We start from the raw sequence: 20849 nt of genomic DNA on the forward strand, positions 1-20849 counted from the left end.
AATTGACTTTATTCCTGCTAAAAGCTTAGCATAAAACATGTAAACAGCTAGCCTGGCTCTCTCCAAAGGTAACATAACCGACCTATCAGCACCTTTAAAGCTCACTTATTAATATGTTATATCTTTATTGTTTATTCTGTACAAAAGTAAAAAATAATGACAACTTTGGTTTTATGAGGGGTTATGTGTCGGACTATTTCTTGGCCAGGCACAGTAACTTCCTGGAGTCTTGTCGTCACCATGAGGCTGCCTGGCAACCAGCAAATAAAGTAAACCAACCAGTAAACCAACCAGGCAACCAGTAAATAGCCTAGTCAAAAAATACTCTGACACATAATCCCTCATAAAACCACAAATTTGCCTTTTTCACCTCAGTTTTTGTACAGATGAAACAAACGGGATATCACGTGTGAATTGGTGAGTTCTAGACGCGCTAGTCCAACTATTACTTTAACTAACTAACTATTACTTTAAAATCATTAACAATTTTTTTCTGGAAATGATCTGGTGAGTATATTACTATTGCTAGCTCCAGAATAGGTTAGGTCTCCTTCTCTCCTTTACTCCTTGAAATCTTTGGAACGCCAGGTTGAGAACCAGTGGCCTGAGCAAAAGTCGGGAGACTCAGCCACACATTTCTCCCTTCTCTATTTCTCTGTTTAGTGTCGTCAGGTTAGGCTAACCCATTGTTGCTAACTTTGGAGCTAACCCCCTTCACTTGTCCAGCATTTGGGGAAACAACAGACGTGACTTTTCTTGGTCTTGACAAGCTGCAACATTTATTAACTGACACACTGTAGTCTGTACTGTACATTTACTGCCAGACTGACAACTTCCTGCTAACCTTTTCCTCTGCTCCGCTCGCATCCACTGTCACTTTTCTGCCGCTCAACCTCTCAACCACTCACTCACCCGCTACACACACATATTACACACTGCTCTATTCCTTAAAAGGAGCTACGCTACTAAGAATTTCCCAGGCAATGACAGAGAGATTAACTTATGTTTCAGAACAGCGCTGCACAGATGCTCCCAAATGCTATTGATTTCCAAATGAATGGATATTTGATGTTATTTTTTGCATTAAAAAATATTTTTTTGGCCTGGCAGGGGTTCTCATTGGCCTAGTGGCCCGCCAGGCCTGTACAATTGTAGGGGAAACGCTGAACTGAATGGCAGCATATTGGTCTCAATCATTTGGCACACCAACTGGGTGATGGCCTAATAATAAAGTAACATCTATGTTGTTATTAGAAGATTTATCAGCTCCCACAAGGTACTGAAATTTGGCACCGATTGAACTAACGTGAATAAGGTGAAAAGGCCAACATGCGTAACCGGTCAAAAATATTCTCAGTGGTTAACCAATTAACAGTTAAAGATTGACATCCCTAATACAAACCCACATATCAATTTATAAATCTATCCAAAGGGGTTAATTGTTCAGTGCTCAGTAAATTTACTGTTTAACTCTTTATCCTATCTCAACCCTCTTCTTGAAACAAATGGCACTTGAGGAGCAACAAGGCTCCCTGTCCCCATGCCTCGACGTGTGATTTGAAGTCTTCTTTGTCTGCCATCTTGGCGTTTTTAAGCCTCAGATGTGGCTGACAGTTGGGAGAAACTCTCCTGGAACAGGTGCCAAGAAGATAATAGCACCTGCAGCCCCGAGAGGTCGCCACATTGACCTGCGGCCACTTCTCCATTGTTGTGTCTTTGTTTGAGAGCACAGACGGTGTGTGTGCGTATGTATACGTGTTCCCCGCATCCTTTTATGTGCACATATTTCTCTCCATGCTCGATTTCTCTTCCACACAAGTCTGCACACGTACACGAGCAAGCGGGCGAGCAAGCACTTCTCTCCTTATCCAACTGATGGTCCATTCAAATTAAAATGAACCTCCATCACGCTAATAGGAGGAGCAGAGAACAAAGCGCAGGCTCTCTGCAGTCAGCAGGAATAGCAGGAGGATTATCATTACTATCGTCAGGGCTATTATCATTAAACCCAGTTGCCACTCTCTCCTTCCGCTGCAAACGAACGGGACACACTGAGTTTATTGCAGCACAAGTTTGAATTCTGCTCAGAGCCAGGCTGTTGTTTTAGAAGCAGAACCCCGGTGTGCTATAAAAGTACTACAGATGATTAGTTTGATTTAATTTATTGTTTCTGGGCATTTAAGAAATTATGCATGTTTTGGAAAGCACTCACCCTAATTTGAGCATCATAACACTCACTATAATACTATAATACTCACTGTTGCAGACATACATATGTTGTGCATCAGTTCCAATTATCCTCTTTTGCAGGTATGGAAAGGTAGCAAGTCCAACTTAAATCTTGTGGTGCATTTCACCATAAACTGTATATTTTTATGTTTGATGTTTGTAAGCATGACATGATCAGTGCAAGAGTCAGGGTTAGCTTGTTTCTCTTTAGAGATTTCATGACTGAAATGTATGCACTCACAGTGCTGTCAGCCACTGCGAATAAAATGGTCCAACAAAGTGTGCTATGCAGTAGATGTATGACATTTGAAGTTGTTTGTGTTTTCCATCATTATTTAGAGAAATGGAGGACATACACAAGCTGCACTGTTTGTCTGATCAGGCTGCCTCTCTTTAAATGTACAGCAGGGTTTTTTCCTCACCAAACACTGAATTCAGGATGTTTTTACTGCATGTACCTCTTACGGGGACTTACATGATATACCTTGTGTCTAAATTTGGAATGGTGGGTCTGTAGGTTCATCTGTGCCAGCATTTCTGGGACTCTTTCAACCCAGGGACATCCTTTTTCTTTGTCCTTTACGCAAGGCAACATTCATAGCCTCGGGTCCTACACACCCTTCACCCTTCACCGACAGCTCGAGCCCCAAAGCACCACTGTGGGATTGTCAGGGAGGTAGAGGAGGGGGGGAGGGATGAGGGGTGAGTGGGGAGGGGGAAGGAGGGTTGGGGTTGAAATTCTCCATCATGCCAAAGCCCATCCAAGCAGACCCATGCCAAAGCACCATGTGTGTACAAACAATCCAACTGAATCCGACTCGATGTATACTCAGGCCTTATCTGGGCAAAACCAAATACACTCTGAGCTATCAAAGGCAATGGATGAGTGATTGGAACTCTCAGTTTTTCGGCAAATGCAAACACATCTATTACGCTCCATCACTTCAAGCTGTACAAATCAAAATCAGGGCGGCAAGGAGGAAAAATAAACACCACGCTGTGTGACTGTTAAGAAACTTGGAAAACAGGACTGCACATATCGCATGGATCGGCCTAGAGGTGTATAAAACTCCAGCGCGGCCATCAGCGGCCGACTCAGTGGTGATATGCTGAACATCAGACAGAGTTAATGCAGGCAAAGATTTAAAAAAAAAACCTTTTAAAGGATTTGCAAGATAAGCCTGTCGGTCTCTCCTAGAAGGAACCCCTAAAGGATGCTAGAATCGATGGATGAGAGAGGATTTACTGTAGGGCGAAGAGGGGGAAAAACTGTTATTTAATGCTCGCATGTGAGCAGAATAATGAAGCAGCGAGGAAAACTCACATACGCGCGCTCATCACTATCAATGGACTAATCTGCCATTAAGCAATTCCATCAGCCACATGGATCTAATATGCACTAGGCAAAATGTGTATTTACCATTAACCATGACTCAACCATCAGATATATTTACATACTGAGGAAGAAGAGGAAGATTGCTCTTGACCCGTCACAGAAAGTGATGTGAAAATATCACAGTGCTAGAAAGCATTCAGTATACCAACATAGTAATTGAGCTCATGACACAGACGTCTTTACTGCTCAGAGATAATGTATTGCTCCCCATTATGCTCTCCCCCTATCACATAATGCTGTAATCATTTGTGGGTATTTTGCGTCATCACAGGGTTATAACCACATAGATAGAAGGCACAAATGACCGTTCACTTAGCCCCGCCCCTGCAGCGTTGCTACTTATCAAACTTCCTGTGCAGTTTACACTTATAAGGCAATGACATGGCAGATTTACCACTTTAAATTCTTAGTACTTTTTGAAACAATAGGTCAGTTTCACACAGATGGTTTCATCAGCTGTGGCTAGCTAGCATAACCTAAAGCTAACAGTAAAAATCAACAAGTTGGTTGAAAACCTCATCTGACTTTACTGACTTTAACTTGTGATTTTCTGTTATTTATATACTGTTATGATGTCAGACATCTATATTACACATGGTCAAAGGTAAAAAAAAAAACTTGAGGTTAAAATATGTAGAAATGCTCCCAACAAGTCAAAAGCCAGGGCTTAAACCCTTAAAGAGACAGGAGTAAAACAGCCTGTTTCAGACAGGCTCAACTGAGGGGCTGTATAAAAGGTCAGTATGAGTTAAATAAGGAGTTTTTAGAACTCTAAATCATGTAAAGATATTTAAGTAGAGCCCTAGTTTAAAAATATAGACCTGGAAATGTGCATAATATGTCCCCTTTAACAGACTTTTACAGTAGAACACTATAAAAAGGTCTTAAATATGCACTTGTTGGCTGCATAGATAACATCATGCTAAAAAATCAAAGGCTAAAGCTACATGTACAGAAGTCAGCATCTTCACCAGCTGATGATTCATGAAGTAGCTAAAGTATTGCAGGCTGGAGCTAGTTAGCCCTAGTATAATGCCGTTCTATTAACCATTCTAACATCCCAGACATGGTTAGGCTCACTGTAGAAAAACATACTTTGAAATAATACAGTATAGTTAAAATGTATGCTTAAATGTTGATATTTTCAAACAGAATGCTTCAAAATTGAAAAAGAATTGGAAATGAGGAATAACCGATGAGTTTGGCAAAGGTAACACTATCCAATGCAAGTTTGGCTGAAGCTGCTTGAGTGTAAACATCCCTAAACTACATAAAAAGCAGAGGAGCTGCTAATATTAGCCTAAACACTAATATAATTTTGTACATAATTTATAACCTTGCATAACACAGCTAATGAAATGCCCCTTGCCCATGGAAGTAATGCTAGGTTACTATTGTAGGTGGTAAGCTAGTTAAGACATGCATGCTAATGTTTCAGCTTACATTACAGCAGACAAACACCCAGTTTCATCCATTCATTTTCACTTTTGCTTTCATGTTTTTGGAAAGTTGATAAAAAAGACACCACCCTCCAAACTCTTTAAAATACAGTGTTGCTCTTATTAAAGCCTCATGCACACCGTTTTTGGCTGTTAGGGGACAGGATTTAGTGAACAGTCAATTGGACTGAAGAACTTGAAGATAACTAATATACCATTTCCTCCAGGGAAAAAAAAAACATACCACAGTGCTGACAGAGCAAAGGTACCATCGTCTGAAGCTGCTCTCGCTCAGATTCATTAATGACCTAAAAAAGATCTATCAGGGATGGACAGCAGTGATTATGGTGATTGAGTGTCCACCTCAGCCTAAGTTGTGTGGAGCCACGTCAAGGTTAAGACAAGTTTCTTTGAGAAAAGACACACCACAGTGCGTCTCCACGTGCCCACTTGGTAAAATGAACTCGTTTGGAGGTTGTTAAGGTGTAGGATTCTCTCCGACCTCCGGAGAGAGCCCTCAGGAGAGGCCCTCTTGTGAAACGTTCCATCTTATTAATGGAAATAAATGCTGTTAGCGCCCCACCCCTCCTCGCCCCCCCCCCAGTAATAAGACGTGTCTATTCTTGGCTAAAGTCCCCTTCATTAACGTTATCTCAAATAGGCACCCAGTCTGATGGCGAGAGAAGGAATGGCGCGCGGTTAAGCTGCTTCATCCAATTTCATTATTCCATATGAGGCGGAGTATCAGTGGTAACTTTGCTATGTCAGCACAGCAGACAAGGTAGTTGTGCTGTCATGTGGCTGAAGCATGACATCAGTGCAGAGGTTTAAGTCACCAAGAGTCAACAGTGCACTCTCTGCCAGCTGATCAGATGCTGTCAAAGGGCATTCATGTGATGGTGATTTTTAATTTTCAAATGCACTGCACTTAAATGGCAGCAGATCACATTTCATGGCTGACTTGCTGGATTCTGGACTGAGTTTGTGAAACAGCATAAATCTTTTTTTGGTGCACAAACTCTTACACCTTCCTTAGCTATTTTCTGCTTATGAAATATGTCCCTTTTCAAAGTAGCAGCTACCGTGCTGTGAATACTTGCGAGCAAGCCGGAGGACAACAATAACAGAGCATGTGTGTGTGTGTGTGTGCCGAAATGAGACACAGGAAGAGAGCAAGACAGACATGGAGAGAGACCACATGAGAGAGAGAAAAAAAGAGAGGAAAGGGATAAAGCGTGAAACTGTGGACCGTCAAATGACCTGGCCTCTCTCCAGGCATGATGACTCAGGGATGATGGCACAGTTAGAGCTAATTAGGATCATAAACTGGAGAAATGTTTTGCCACCATGATGTGTGGGGCGCTTCCATGCTACTGGCAGGACCTCAGATTAGATGTGAGAGCTTGTCTTGATAGCATGTTAAAATAGTAAAAAAAAATAATTATGGCAATAAATGTACAGTGCAGGCTACAGTGTGTCAATTAAGAAAACTCTTGTCTGTTGTTTCCCCAACTGCTGGAAAAGTGAAGGTGATTAGCCTTGAAGTTAGCGACAATGGGTTAGCCTAACCTGACCAGGCTTACTTGAGGTGGACCAGCTATTCTCACTTTATATATATATATATATATATATATATACACACACTGACCATATTGACAACTTACTGCCAACCTTTTCCTTTTCCTCTGTTTTGCTTGCATTCACCGTCACTTCTCTGCCACTCACTCAACCACACACTCGCTATGCACACACATTTCACACTGCCCTATTCCTTAACGGAGCTACGCTACTCTTATAACAGTACCTTTCACGTAGACGTCCTTTGAAGAATGAAGAGAGGGAGGATGACTCAAAACAATTCCACGGTAATGTAAGGTGTTATCGTGCTCGCACAGTGTGCAAATGATAATCATTAGTAGCCCATTGATATTAATGATCATGTGAAATTTTAGCAGTGGTGCTCATAATTCTGCAGTGGCAGTGCACTACTGCAAAATGAATATAGGAATAAAAATATAATACAATTTTAAAGCAAACTGTAATATGACTGAATGTCTTCCAGCATGGAGTTAACACATTCACAGAACAGTATTTCTCTTTGAAGCTTGTCATCCTGTTGCAAGACCAAGCATAAAAATGACATTTTATTTGACATTTGTATTAAATCAAGTGGTCTCTTTCACTATTAAAAATACTGTTTTTGTAAGGTAAAGTTTCAGTTTGAATTTCTTATTAAAATCTTTCTGAATGGTGTCCTCTTCCAGCTGCCAAAGTCCAAATGCACTAAGAGCAATGAGCATTACAAGCAGCAGTGAGTGCTTTGCCAAATATTCCGCCCCAAGTTCCGACTCTCAGGCTACATACAGGTGTCCTTCCTTCTTAGTGGAGGCTGTTGACATCCTGAGAGGAAGACTGCAGATACCACTCAGTACACATCCCCTGCATGATTTTTGAATTAACAAAATAATTAAATTAACAGCTATTCTCCTAAAAAAAAGATGCTAGTATTAAACATCAAAGGTAAGACAGTAGCAAAGATATCAAGGAAACTGAACATAATTCTGTGTAGTAGTGGATTAATAATTGAATGTATTTTTGATGAAGAGCCCTGAACTCCCTCAGAAGTGCCTCACACTTTTGAAACCAACTTTCCCCCCTTAGAGTAAACTATAAAACAGTTTTTCCCAACCTGTGGGACAAGACTCTCACAAGGGGTCACTTTATCAATCAAGGTGGCCGCAAGATGATTTTCCAGGGTGGTAAATCAGAAAAAACAAAACTCCACTACACTAAATTATCCTCATTTTTCAGAATTCATTTAAATGTTTGCTTATTTCTTGTTAAATACTGTATCGTTTTACCTCTCTGGGCACCTAAAATTATTCAAAAGAAACGCTCTAATAAGGGAAAATCACCCTTTGAATAAACTGCTCACAACTGAGACATGTACTTTGTACCGCAGGATCACAAGTTGATGTTGCCTCAAACTAAGGGATCACAAGCAAAAAAGAACGCTGTAAAGACAACAAAGAAGGTACAGCTGGATAAAGAAATCATGTACCTGTCAAACTTAAAGCTCCAAAAAAAAAAAAAAAAAAAAAGACATTTTCATGTTAAAAATGTTATGATGCGTTCACTGAACATCTGACACGCGTATTACAAAGCAACATATCAGTGGAGCTGTGATTCAAACGGCATGAAACAGCTGCATTTTGAGGTTTGTTGTCCGACGCTACCTCAAAATCTCTTGTCAGTCTGTAAGAGGCAGCTTCAGTCTCTTTTACACCATCAACTCTCCCATGTTGCTTTGTCTAGTGGACTGCACTGCAGACGCACAAACACTGACAGGAAGCGATAATGCTGCTGACTTGCTGTGCTACATCTCTGTTTATGAGGACTGACAGCTCGCTGCGATCGGCGGCGCACCAGCATGTACTGTACACCTCCCCCCCACCACCACCACCACACACACACACACACACACACACCTATGCAAACAAATTAACACACAGACGCTTCATCTGATACACTCAGGAGCACTATTTCAATCCCAGCAACATATACATTAGTGCTGTTAAACAGTATTGCCGTATTACAATTCTCAAATGTCCCCACTAAAGTGGTTACTGTTTTGAAAGCTGTTGTGGACAGATTGATGGAGCGTAACACATGACTAACTCAATTTAATTTCTGTGTTTTGTCGTCATAGCAACAAGTTATTTGTGATGTGAGTAATACCCTTATCTCTCCAACTCTGGGAGTCATCAAACAACAAACTAATTAACTTAAGTGTCACCTTCTGAATTTTTTAAATCGGCATCTGTGCTTTTGATACTCGTGATTCATTTTTCTCCACAACCTGACTGCGGCGGCGCTCACCAGCTCATGTGTGTGTGTGTGTGTGTGTTACTGAGACATTTTGGCTTGAAATTTGTTTTCTGTGCCTGAACTTTAAGTAGAATTTCTGACTGCCAAGCTGCAAAAAAAGCCAAGAGGGACTATTACGAGATAATTACTAATTATGCTAATGTGCTAAAGTTGTGCTACTCCTTTTCCTTGGTCATTTTATCAGCTGTCCTCAAGAGACCACAGCCAGTAGTAATAACCTTTTTTCCCCCTCAGCTAAATGCTCAGTTTAGTTAGAGGACGCCGTGTCCTAAACCGACGACTTCTGCCGCCACTACCCTTAATCAGGAAGTGCCTGTAAATTCAGAAAGCCATGCATGCGCACACAGAGGAGCACCGCACCGTTTCCATCGGCACTGACCTTCATTAACCTCATAAATGCCAGCGGTGTTTTTGTGGCAGCTCTTAATGCGTTTATCAGCACAAACACAAACAAATGTGACAGAAGTGTTTCGGGGCTAAAACTAGAGCTTTACATCTGTGAAATACAATCGCCTTTTTCCCCTCCCACAACACACAGACTGTGTGACATTGGGCTGTCCCGACATCCGTGTTCCCCAACCAGAAACACCCCGCCCTGCTGTGAATACACCTACATAAGGAAATTGGTGGCAGGGACAAATTTGAAAGAGCTGAGATGGGCGTTGACTGCCTGTCTGTGTCTTGCTGCACCAGGATTTTATTTAGTAATGGATTCTGAATGTAAATGTAGGCCATTACAGGAAATATACTGTACCGTTACAATGCATACATACAGGTTTACAGGTACACTGGTTATGACTGAACAGGTTACATTGAAAATGATTTTGAGAATGATCATTTTACAAAAGCAACAAACAGGCAGACACACAGAACAGCGTCTTCCCTCTCACAGCTCTTACTGTCATCTGAACTGCACAACACTCCAGTGCACCACAATGAACCACAGCACCTCACTACAACACATTTGAACTGTTTATACTATTGTAACATGAATGTTTTTTCAATGACATCCAGCTTTTTATTGATGCATCCATTCAGACAGCATGTGCATATTGTACTGTACATAAAAGGAGACCTATTTCCTAAAAATTTTTTCTTTGCAGTTTTGTTGCCGCTAAAAAAAAAAAAAAAAATCCTTGTAATGGCAATTTTTCTTTAAGTGAAGAGTTTCAGTGCATCGACAGATTGATGTAAACATGTCATTCAAGCAAAGCGAATAAGGATGAATGCCAACTAGCAGCATTTGAAAGCTATAAGAGGTTTTCAATCAAAACAAATAAGCAAAGAAAGCAGCAAAAACAAGAATTTGAGGTGGCTTCCTGGTAGTCCAGTGGTGTATCATATATACTATTAACTGCAACATCCTCAGTTTCATTCTGACTCTCTCCTCCTATCATCTGAAAATGCAAAATGGCTAAAAAGAATATACCTTTTTTTTTTAATATGGCAAATTTTCCAATGTTTTGGAAATCAAGACATTTGCAGAGCACAGACAAACTTCACTGACAGTGAGGTACAGTTGTGACAAGCTGAAACTAACTAAAATAGCTCTGACAGATCATTTGTATACCGTATATATGTCAAATACTGCCAACCCCGCTATCTCAACTGTCATTTAATCACTTTACATTTCATTTTCCACTATAGGCTGAAAAAAACACTCTCATGTCATCAAACTAACTAACTAAACAAACACGGCAACACATGACATTTTGGAGATACAAGGCATTGTATCTTGAGTTTTGTGTTAAGAGCAGAAACCCTGTAATTAAAAAAAAAATCTTGTGCACAAACATACCTGTCTGGTTAAATCAATGTAGATTTTGGATTCTTAAAACGTTAGAAGTCTAAAGGGAGTTCTGTCTTTCCACGCAGGCTGGTCCAGCCTCCACCGTGACCTCTGCCTTCACCTCCCCTACAGCCTGCACCACCTTCATCATCAGCACTGACACGACACAGTTTCCTCTCACTGTTACCAGCCCTGTTGGTCAGACAGTCACAGCAGCCCCTCAGAGAGTATCCCGGCTGCTCTACGATGACCGACTTGTCCGCCCCCCCTAATGGCTCCGGTCGCCACACATGCGAGAGAGAGCGATGACCCTCACGCCCTGCCCCGCACGCCCCCCCCCCTTCTCTCTCTCTCTCCTGCCACCGCCTCAACTTCCACCATCACCCCCGGCTGCCCACACTCGACCCCTACCGCAACCCCTCGCGAGGAACAAGAGCGTAAACATTAATTGCTACATAAATTATGTTACACTCTTGTGTTTTTCACATTTCCCCCCTGGGCACTCTTGATGATACGCTGATATACTGTACTGTGCGCTGAAGAGCACAGGGTGATAAGTGCGGCCGTAAAAAATAATGTTGGTCTATAAATCTCTGCAGTGCTTATTTTTGTTCATAAAAAAACACATTGTGGATAAAGGACAAGGAATATGTGCTACATATGGCACAGATAAAGGAAGAAGGAAGGAAAACGGGTTATGTCATAGTGATGGAAATGGATTGACAGATGTGAATTTGCAGACAGTAACCCTGGGTTGTGCTATAATAGGCGAGTGCAGCACTTTTCACCCAGATGTTGCTATACTGTACATCACCGGACTGTCACACGTATCCAACAGGAATTTTATATTTGTGGCAGGAATAAAGCAGCAACATCCCCCCGTGAGGCATAACCGTAAATCACAAGGCTGTGATTAATTAAGAGGCAGATACACAGCATGTCCATGAATCCTTCGAAGAGTGATGACAGACAGAGGTCGCTGGTCAAACACTGTGCTTAAGGGACAGCAAACAAATGCAGAGCGAGGAATACATCCCCACAATGCCGAGCTGACAGGAGAATTGTAACCTGGACAATACGGGGGAGGCAGCTTGTTGGCAAACTGCGGCTTGCAGAGAGTGTGTGATTTCCAGGAATTCTGTGCGGAGGAAAGGCGCGGACAACAAGAAATGTAAACAAATAAATCTCTACTTTGATGACCGCTGCCCCAAATCCTCATTCTGGATTTGTTCTGAACTCTTCCAAAAAAAAATGAACAATGCCAAAGAAGAAAAAAAAAAGAAATTAATAGAAGTGGTAGCGTTGGGGAGGGGAGGGAGAAATCTGGTTACAACCTTTTGAATACACACATAGGTTTTCAGTGAGTCCATCTACAAATAATCTGCAGCCTTTCAAAGGGATTAAACCCCAAATGCCACGCAATAATCCCCTATGACTTCATGCCTTAAGGTCCGCAAAAATAATTGTGTGAAATCTCAAGATGATGATCAGCTGGCATTTTCGGGCGTTTACAGTATGTTATAAAAGATGAAGGATCACAATGATTGCATGACAAAAAAAAAAAGGCTCTGTGCAGGCGGCTTTGTGTAATTTGTGGTCAAGTTTAAAGCAGGAATTAAAAAAAAAAAAATCCTTCAATCGTAAATCGGGCTTTCATTTTGACAGCTTAAGAAACATTTCCTGTTCAAAGTGTATTTTCTTTCTCCCCCCTCCCCAAAAAAAAAAAAAAAAAAGCGCAGGAAAACCACCTCCTGCAGCTTTGGAGGAGTCAGCGGCTATCAGCACTTCCCAAAGACACAGTTCATTTACAATCGGTCCCTGAACTGGCCCCTAATGTCCCGTGTTATCAGAATGAATCAGCAGTGCTGATAAATTAGCCGTTGGGAAACACGCTGCGATGGCCTGTCAGCTAATGTGCGCGCGTCGTGTGATACTCATATGCAATGCTTAATGTTGTGGAACCAATTCTGTCGTTTCCATTATGTAAATACATTTGCCTCAGCACTATATTTTATGTATTGTCTCCGTTGTCTCAATTACTTGGGCTATTAAAAATCAAGAGGTTATGGAAATGAGGTGCGGTTGTCTGTTTGTAGTTTGATGACAAGTGCAAAGTGTTTATGAAAGCTCTTTATGCATTCAGTTGCAGCCGGATACGTCAACACGCTCGGAGCGTTCACCCATATTCCACAATGCAACGGGGTGGCACGTCAGTATCTTCAAGCATAAACAGCACAAATAGTTGTGTTTTCATCTGTTAAAAATATAAATAAAGAAAAATTAATGTGTCATTGCCATTTTATTTAGATCTTTCCTCCTTTTTTTATGGAGGTGGCAGAAAGTGTTTTTTTTTTTTTTTTGGTTTTAAAAAAGGGTCCACACATATTTCTGTGTGTTTGTGGTCTGTGCCAAAGCAAGTGTGTGATGCTTCAATTTGAGTAACTTACTGTTAATTAGCCACAATGCCAACTTTAAATACTTGAGGAATTAATCAAGGAAACTAAATCAGGGAGAATCTTTTTTTTAAAAGGAAAATAAGCTTTCAAAGCTTCAGTGACATTCTAAATTATGTTTTTCTCTCTCTTCTAAAATGTCACTTTCTCCCATTCCTTGCTGTGAGGTACAACATGAAATAAGTTGGTGTAAAATTACTTGCAGATTAATTTTAACACTGAACAACACTGTGCAGCAAAATTGTGACCATTTGAAAAAAAAATTTTAAAACTAGAGAAAAAAGGTGGTGAGGTGGAAACGTGCGATCAGCGGAAGTGCTGTGAATTAATTTTTTTCAGTAAACGCATGAAATAAATGGCATGTCTGTCTGTCATTGGGCAGAGATACTGTACTGTATGTCTGCCTGCAGGTTACAGGGGCATAAAACCACACACAGGGGGGAGATTTGTTTACCATGAACCTCGGTCAACATCTATTACAGTCCAGCTAAAGAGAGATGCTAAATGTTAAGAAAAATGTCATTCTAATTATGTATCAGTCACTGAAAACCAGCACGCCTTTCCATTCTCATACAAATATAATTGATTTTTCTACAGTATGTCTTAGTTTGTTAGAGCCAGCTGTTAATAAACTGACTTCATCATCAGCAACACTTCTACTTTAGGGCAGTCTGAGAGATTAGAATTAAAAAATATATACAAATAACATAGTAACAAAATGAGATATTATTCTAAAGTGTCAAACAACTGATGGCATTTTCTTCTCCTTTTCTCTCCCTCTTGCAGGCCTTTAAGTGTTTCTCAAACTTGAGACTTTTTAGTGTTCAGTATAGTTGAATAAAGCGCTGCAGAGCAGTGAAGTTCAAGCTTCTAATGAGGTAAAATATTTTATATGAGGCAACAGGAAAGGAAAGAGGCTCTCAGTAATTATAAGGCATATCTGGACTGAATAACAGGATGTTAGTGGCATCACTGATTTGACATTTAAATGTAGAGGTGTAAATTCTTATTACAGTGCACGTGAGGCTTTGCTTTTACCTCAACCTGTAAGTTGAATTTATCTCAAGTCACTAATTGAAACTGATTTATTAATGTGACTACAATTATGGAAGAAAACGGAGTTTGTTTTCAACGAGGAGCTGAAGTTAAACGAGATTCAGTGACAACGTCGTTTTCTATTCGGATGCATCTTTAAAAAAATCTGCTGTTAATAGTAAAGACAGACGCTTTGCTAGATAAGGCTACTTTTATATGTGTAATAAAGCGAATTAGTGTTTTAATGTGGTCGTTGTCCTCGCCGATGTTACTGAAGGCTTTTTTTAAGCACAACGAAGGCAGCAGCAACTTCAACTTTACAGAGAAAAGACAGGGCGTCATCTGAAGCCGACGGTTCGGTTTACTTCTGTCCGTCTAAACAGGAAGCATTTCTTCATGTTCGCTGATTTGAGCAGTTTTATTTGCACGGACTAAACCCGCCGCGGAGCCTGCTCTACACAGGCAGAAGCAGCGCAGGGTCGCCCGGCTGCCGTGCGCTCCGATGCCCCGCCAAGGTGCGCACGACCTCTGCCTTCCACTGGAGGAAAAAAAAAAAGGGGGGGCACAAAAGGGAAGAAGTGGTTTAAAGTTTTACCTTTTCTCTTCGATCGCCTCCTCCTTCTCCTTTTCAGCTTGCATTTGACCTGGCCGCTCTGAGCCCCCGACGCGCGGCTGTTGTTTCCAAGTACGGATGCCATCAGCGCAGCCTTTGGAGCGAAGCGCAGGAATAACTTGGACTCGGCGGCTCGACTCTCCTTTGTACTTGTCTCGCTTCAGCCTCCGTTGCTCTCTGATAACGCAGCGTCCTCGGGTTTGACGTAGACTCTGACTATATTTTCTGCTCTCCCTCTCTTTTTTTATCCCTCCTAACCAGGGGGGGAGCGCGTCTTGCTGTTCCTATCACCTCTGAAACTCCAGCTCGCCTCCAGCTCACGGAGAGACTGTTTGCAGCGCAGCGTGGCAGCTCTCAGCAGCACTGATACCGGCGCCCCGTCTCCTCCGCTCCTCTCCTCCAGTTTTCCGCGCCTCTGCAGAAATTTTGGCGTCAGCCACTTTGAGTTCAATCATGCAGGACGCCTATCTATTTGCTGCCGAGCTTTCTAATTAGGGTCCAATCCTGGCTGTCTGGGAGGTGTGACATCACCAGCGACACCCACCAACTCACACCCCTTATTCACCCGCTGCTTTTTTAAAATGTTTGTTGCATTTTTACTTAATCCTCACACTCTTTTATACGCTGCAGGGGGAGCCTGTTCTCTTCCGCCCTCCACTGGTGGGGTCAGAGGTCAGTCTGGTAGGGATACTTGCTCAAGGGCACTTCAGCAGGTCGTGTGTTTACCAGCATGAGGCGCATAAATATGAGTTTCTGCTGCCGTCTCCAGACTGCTGTAAACTCATCACCAAGTTGAGGCTTAAGGAAGAGGATGATGTGGTGAAGACAAATTCTCCACAGAGAATCCTCTGTTACATAAATCCTTCTCCTTCCTCTCCTTCTACAGAAGTGTTTGTCTTCTCAGATTTATGGATTATGGATATGAAATAATTCCCCCTCATTCCTGCTCTCTGTTCTAAGTAGTCGCTGACAAGTCCGTAAAGGAAGATTACTGAGCTAAGATGCATTATGTTCAATTAACTGACTAACTCTGTTACATCAAATACTCTGATATACAGTTTGAATCAAATACTGTGCAATTTATCAGCCTATTAAATACTGGACTAAATATGTCCTGCAAAACGTCTTTTCCTTTGAAAATGCAGTTTGGAGGTTGCAGGTGACCTTCAGTGTGGAAGGCAAAACTCTGCTGACAGTGTGTTGTGGCCACAAAGTTTGAAGATTGTGACATTTTGGCATTCTTGTGTGAAAGCAGAGTGTCGGAGCTTTCAGAAAGCATTTGCAGCTTTCCTAGCTGGAGGTTATTGTTTTATTCCCTCTACAGTGGAAGGTCAGGTGTGTGTTGGGAGGAGGTGCGATGGTGCTGCCAGACACGTTGAATACACACAGATTTGTTAAGGCCTCATCAAGAACACAACAGTCGGCTTGTGTAGCTGCTTTTCCCATTTGCAGTTACTGAATAAAGAAAAGCATGATATATAAAAGAAAACTATAAAAAAAGTGGTCTTTTATTCCTTTAAATGCTGTCATTTTCTTTAAATCATCTCTTTTACCTCCACCAGCTCCCACCTATTTTAGATTTGACGGTTAAAAAAAAAAAAAAAAAAAGCATTTGCAGAAATAACAGTGTGACACATTTGCTGATGTCAGACTGAAAAGTCACTTTGAGGCTCTGTTGTTGGGTGGAAACATTTCCTCCTGGCCCTGCGGGCAGGAGAGAGAGGAGAGAGAGAGGAGAGCGAGGGGGCCGGGGCCGGGGCCGTCCGCCAGGCTGCAGCCTGCCCTCAGGACGCCCACAAATATCCATGTAAATTGCAGTTTAAGAGAAATCAATACAAGTGACAAGTTGCCAATGCCACTATCTGGGGCAGTAATGAAGGTGTGCTGGCGGGGGGGCTGAAGCGTACATAGATAACAGCAAAGAGGCCGGGTGGGGTGGAGGTACAGGTTAGAGACACGTGTTTGTGCGCGCACACACATGGCAAGGTCAGTCATTGTTAGATAGGTGCAAAGTGCCACTAAAAGCTTGGAAATAACCTGAATTATTGCCACTATTAGCACTAACATGTGACATTGTGTGTCAATGTCATTGTTCCTCAAACTATCAGGCATCTGTAGACAACACCATAACATTTGTCTTCACACTGTTCACTGCCTCTGGCCTTGTCTTCTAACAGCTCATTTAATTGTATATGCAGATATCACACACTGTGTTTAACTTGCTACAGACACTGACAATGGGAAATATCACCCTAAATTGTTTTTTTATGGTTAAAAACATTCTTCAAGAATAGGTTCACATTTTCAACTTTGACCTAAAACAATACTCACATGCCCATATGTACACTGAAAGAGTTTTTGGTCACTGTAAACATTCCTTCTGTCCATACTGGTTGTGAAGAGAAACCCTCCTATTGCAAATCTAATGTAAGAAATGTTCTTTCTAAAATATATATTCCATATTTCAACTGAAACTAAATGTATATCCTCTATAGTGACTGTCTTTTGAGTGCAACATGTGTGTTTCTCTCAACTGTGTTTCCTTGCTCAGCTGTGGTGGAGGGACAACAACATGGGGAGGGAAATTTGTACGAAAACGACCGGAACTTTGGAAAATACTGAACTTTAGAAATACTTACAGACCTTTCATAATAGACCAATAAGTCTTTCAATGTACATATGGGCATGTGAGTATTGTTTTAAGACAGAGTTGATCCTATCCTATAATAAATGAGTCTTATAGCATGATCATGGAAATAACAGTACAGTGTACATTAATTTTCAGGTTAACCTAAGACTGAATTTGTTTTTGACAGTTTTATTTATCATTTTCGTTACTGAGCCCTGTATACAGACCTAATCTATATTACATTTATGTGTGGTTATCACAATCTGCTCATTTCAATTTCAAAGAAGAGATGTCCAAATAGTGTGTACTTCATGTTTGACAGGAAATAATACATTAGTTTGTCCTCACGTTTAAGATAACACATTAATTAAACCATAGGATTAACCCAAGCACTGTTACATTTTGACAATGTATTACAGTCTAAGAACATTTAACTAATCTCAATAAGTTTTTTTTTTTAAATAGCAAAGGCTACTGTTAAGGAATAAATTGAATATTTACAGAGTGTGCCACATTTTCTCCTTTATTGTATTGAATTTTCCCATATCTAGGCAACAAGCGTCACTTTACTCTTACTTTATTTCTATTTATTTTCTTTTTTATGTCCATATACCTCCTGGAGAAAAGTCTAACTAAGCATGCAAACTCTTTTCCTATATAGAATCATAAACAGCGACAAAAATGCTGTTTCACTTTCCTTGCTTTCTCTTCGAGAGATCCAAAAAGTGACACTCATGTTGAATTTAAAAACCCTAAAGAAAAAGAAAAAAAAGTCAGTAATGCCTTTGAATATACGTCTTATCTCAGAAACTGTTCATGAATAAATACCGCCTGTGTGTTGGAGAACGTTAACGTAATGACATAGTATAATATGAGCTTTAGAAATATCTGTATATGACAATACCTATGACATAAAAGCTCTGCAAAGTGACAGAATGTTTCTCTGTTTACTCGCTGGAATTATTTAACCAAACACTCGGCATTAGTTTGATATCTGTGGATTAAAGGGTTAGATTTCAATTGAGATAACAGCAAACACGTGGCAACAACTCTTCCTTTTTTCCATCATCAAATCAGACACCTGCAATCTAAGATAAGGATGCCAATCAGTACGCTGCTCAGACACGTTCATTTTCTGCACTTTTGATTTTGATTTTTTTTTTTTTTTCATATATTTGATGGAAGATGACTGTCTAGAAATTAAGAAATTGTTGGACTACATGCTTGTCGGAGTGCCTTTCATTTGCCGACTTTGATCTTTTTTTGCTGTTTTCATTATTAGAATAATTAATATAACTCTCAGGGGCAAATTCATAAAAAGGATTGTGTGGCGTTTGCGGATGCTAAACCTGCGCAAATGAGACAAAAAAGAAACCGTGTAATTCACAAAGCATCCGCAAAGGGTGAAATGTACCAAGTAGCAGCAAATAGAGTCTCGGTGCTCCTTTGTATGTAAATGAGATAAAATGCACACATTTGGCGCAAAATTGGCCCCTTTCTATGCAAATGAGCCTCCAAATCACAAAGACCAGCGCTAATAGTTAGAGTGAAATTATTCGCGTCTTCAGAGAGTTGGTGGTAACTGAAGCGCACTGAGATATCTCTCTCTGTCTCTCTCTCTTTATCTCTCTCTCTCCTCAAATCTTCAAGCTTTTGAGGCATTGGCTTGATATTGAATGATATCAAGGGCGAAATCTTCAGTCAGTCTTCAGTCCTGACAGCTCTGATGGAGCTCAGGATTCATCCATAAGGGCTGCTTTATTACAAACAATTCCACCATAAAAATCTGGAGTCTGTGTAGATGTGTAGCAGAACACAGAATATTCATTACCGTCTGATCCTGATCAGTCCGGTGTTATTGAAGTTACTGCTGCTGTGCCGCGTGCGTAAATGCGCACAGCCTCTTTCTCAGTTTGGAGACGCATTTATCATTTCAGCTGTTGTGTGATGCTGCGACAAACAGAACATCAGTACTGATGTTTCTGCGAAATCCTGGATACATTCAGTGACACCTGAACATTATTGTAAGATTCAGACATTAATCTAACATGTTTCAGATCCACCTGAGTCACATTAAAAGCTGTATTTTGACATTTAAGTAGATCATGTTATAGGTGTGAAATACTAGAGAAGTAAAAGAAGCAAAATACATGAAAGTTGGTTCATGATTGTGGAGAGTTCTGTGTGTGCACCTCTGCTAATTAAAAACACGCAATTTGAGGCTTTTGTGCTCACTGCAGTTTTCATTATGGACCAATCTGAAATACGGAGAAAAGCCTGAAACACTGGAAACTCCGCTCATTCAGTCAGACACAAAACAAGGGCAAATTGCACTCAGCTGCAAAACTTTATGGGCGTGTTCTTACATGAATTGGACCTTGAGACGGGACAGATAGCGGCTTCAAATAATGTGCAATTCATGATGCCATCAGTGACCATAATCCATTCTTTGTGAATTCACCACTCAGTGTTAAGGACAGTAATACATGGTAATACATCTGTTGCACTGATCAAAATACTGTAATTAACGCCTCTTTGCCGTTATTTTTCTGAACTCACAGCTGAGAGAGAGCAGGTGTCAACATTCAGCAGAGCCTTAGCCTTGAGACATTTTTTTGAGGAGAAGAGAAAGCTGTTCTGCCTTTTGACAAGTGTGCAGCTCTGCGCGGTGTGAGTTTGAGGCTATATTAGACACATATTAATAGTTTACCAGTGAAACCTATTATATTTCATTACCTCTGTTTAAACCATTGCTTGGTGCTTTGCAGTGTTTTTGCCTACAAGATGTCATATTTTGCTTCCAAAACTGTCATCCTCTTACAGCTTTGATAAGAAAAAGAACACAAAAATCTCTAAATGACCAATTACTCATACATTCTGCTTTTAAATCTGACAAATCCAACAATATAAAGACCTTTTCTACTTGATAGAAATAATGGGAATTTGGTGACAGCAAGCTAGCCTGCTTATCAACCTTCCCAGGCAGGTTAACGATGTAGAGATGGGAGCCTTGGAGGCCTCCTCATCAGTCTCTGGGTGAGTATTGACTTTAAGCTTTTCTTTTTTTCCCTCAAGAGTAGTGAAGGTGGGGGGGATTAGGTGGCTGTGGCCTTATCAGGTGTTCGGGCTCCTCACAAGGCGGCGACTGGGAGACTCACATGTACCTTCATCTCCACTCCACAGCCGGTTTGCTCCTCAGACTCTAATCCACATGGGTGGCACTTTGCCGCTACAACTCCGAGTGCACTCGCATGTTGTGTGTCGCATGCACACTGTGCAGGTAACAAGCGTATAAGTGGATGCAAATAAGCTGTAATGTCGGAATATGTTACATGTGCAGAACATATGGATTCACCCCTCGTGTTAAAGGACAGGTTC

At 41.0% G+C, this 20849-nt stretch overlaps 1 protein-coding gene across 8 annotated transcripts in view; it reads right to left on the bottom strand.

The window, feature by feature from the left end:
- Positions 1–20849, bottom strand: part of adarb2 (adenosine deaminase RNA specific B2 (inactive)) — a 376810-nt gene that overhangs the window by 164624 nt on the left and 191337 nt on the right. The window contains exon 1 of one of the 8 annotated variants that reach the window (XM_067577588.1): positions 14825–15803. The exons of 4 other annotated variants lie outside the window; for them this stretch is intronic. In XM_067577588.1, the coding sequence (XP_067433689.1) occupies positions 14825–14927 (103 nt within the window). In that variant the 5' untranslated portion in view covers positions 14928–15803. Of the gene's footprint in view, positions 1–14824; positions 15804–20849 lie in introns of those variants that run through there. 3 more of the 8 variants (XM_067577598.1, XM_067577594.1, XM_067577599.1) reach the window with 3 other exon arrangements.

Source organism: Thunnus thynnus, chromosome 21 (assembly GCF_963924715.1).
Source record: "Thunnus thynnus chromosome 21, fThuThy2.1, whole genome shotgun sequence".
Taxonomy (NCBI): Eukaryota; Metazoa; Chordata; class Actinopteri; order Scombriformes; family Scombridae; genus Thunnus; species Thunnus thynnus.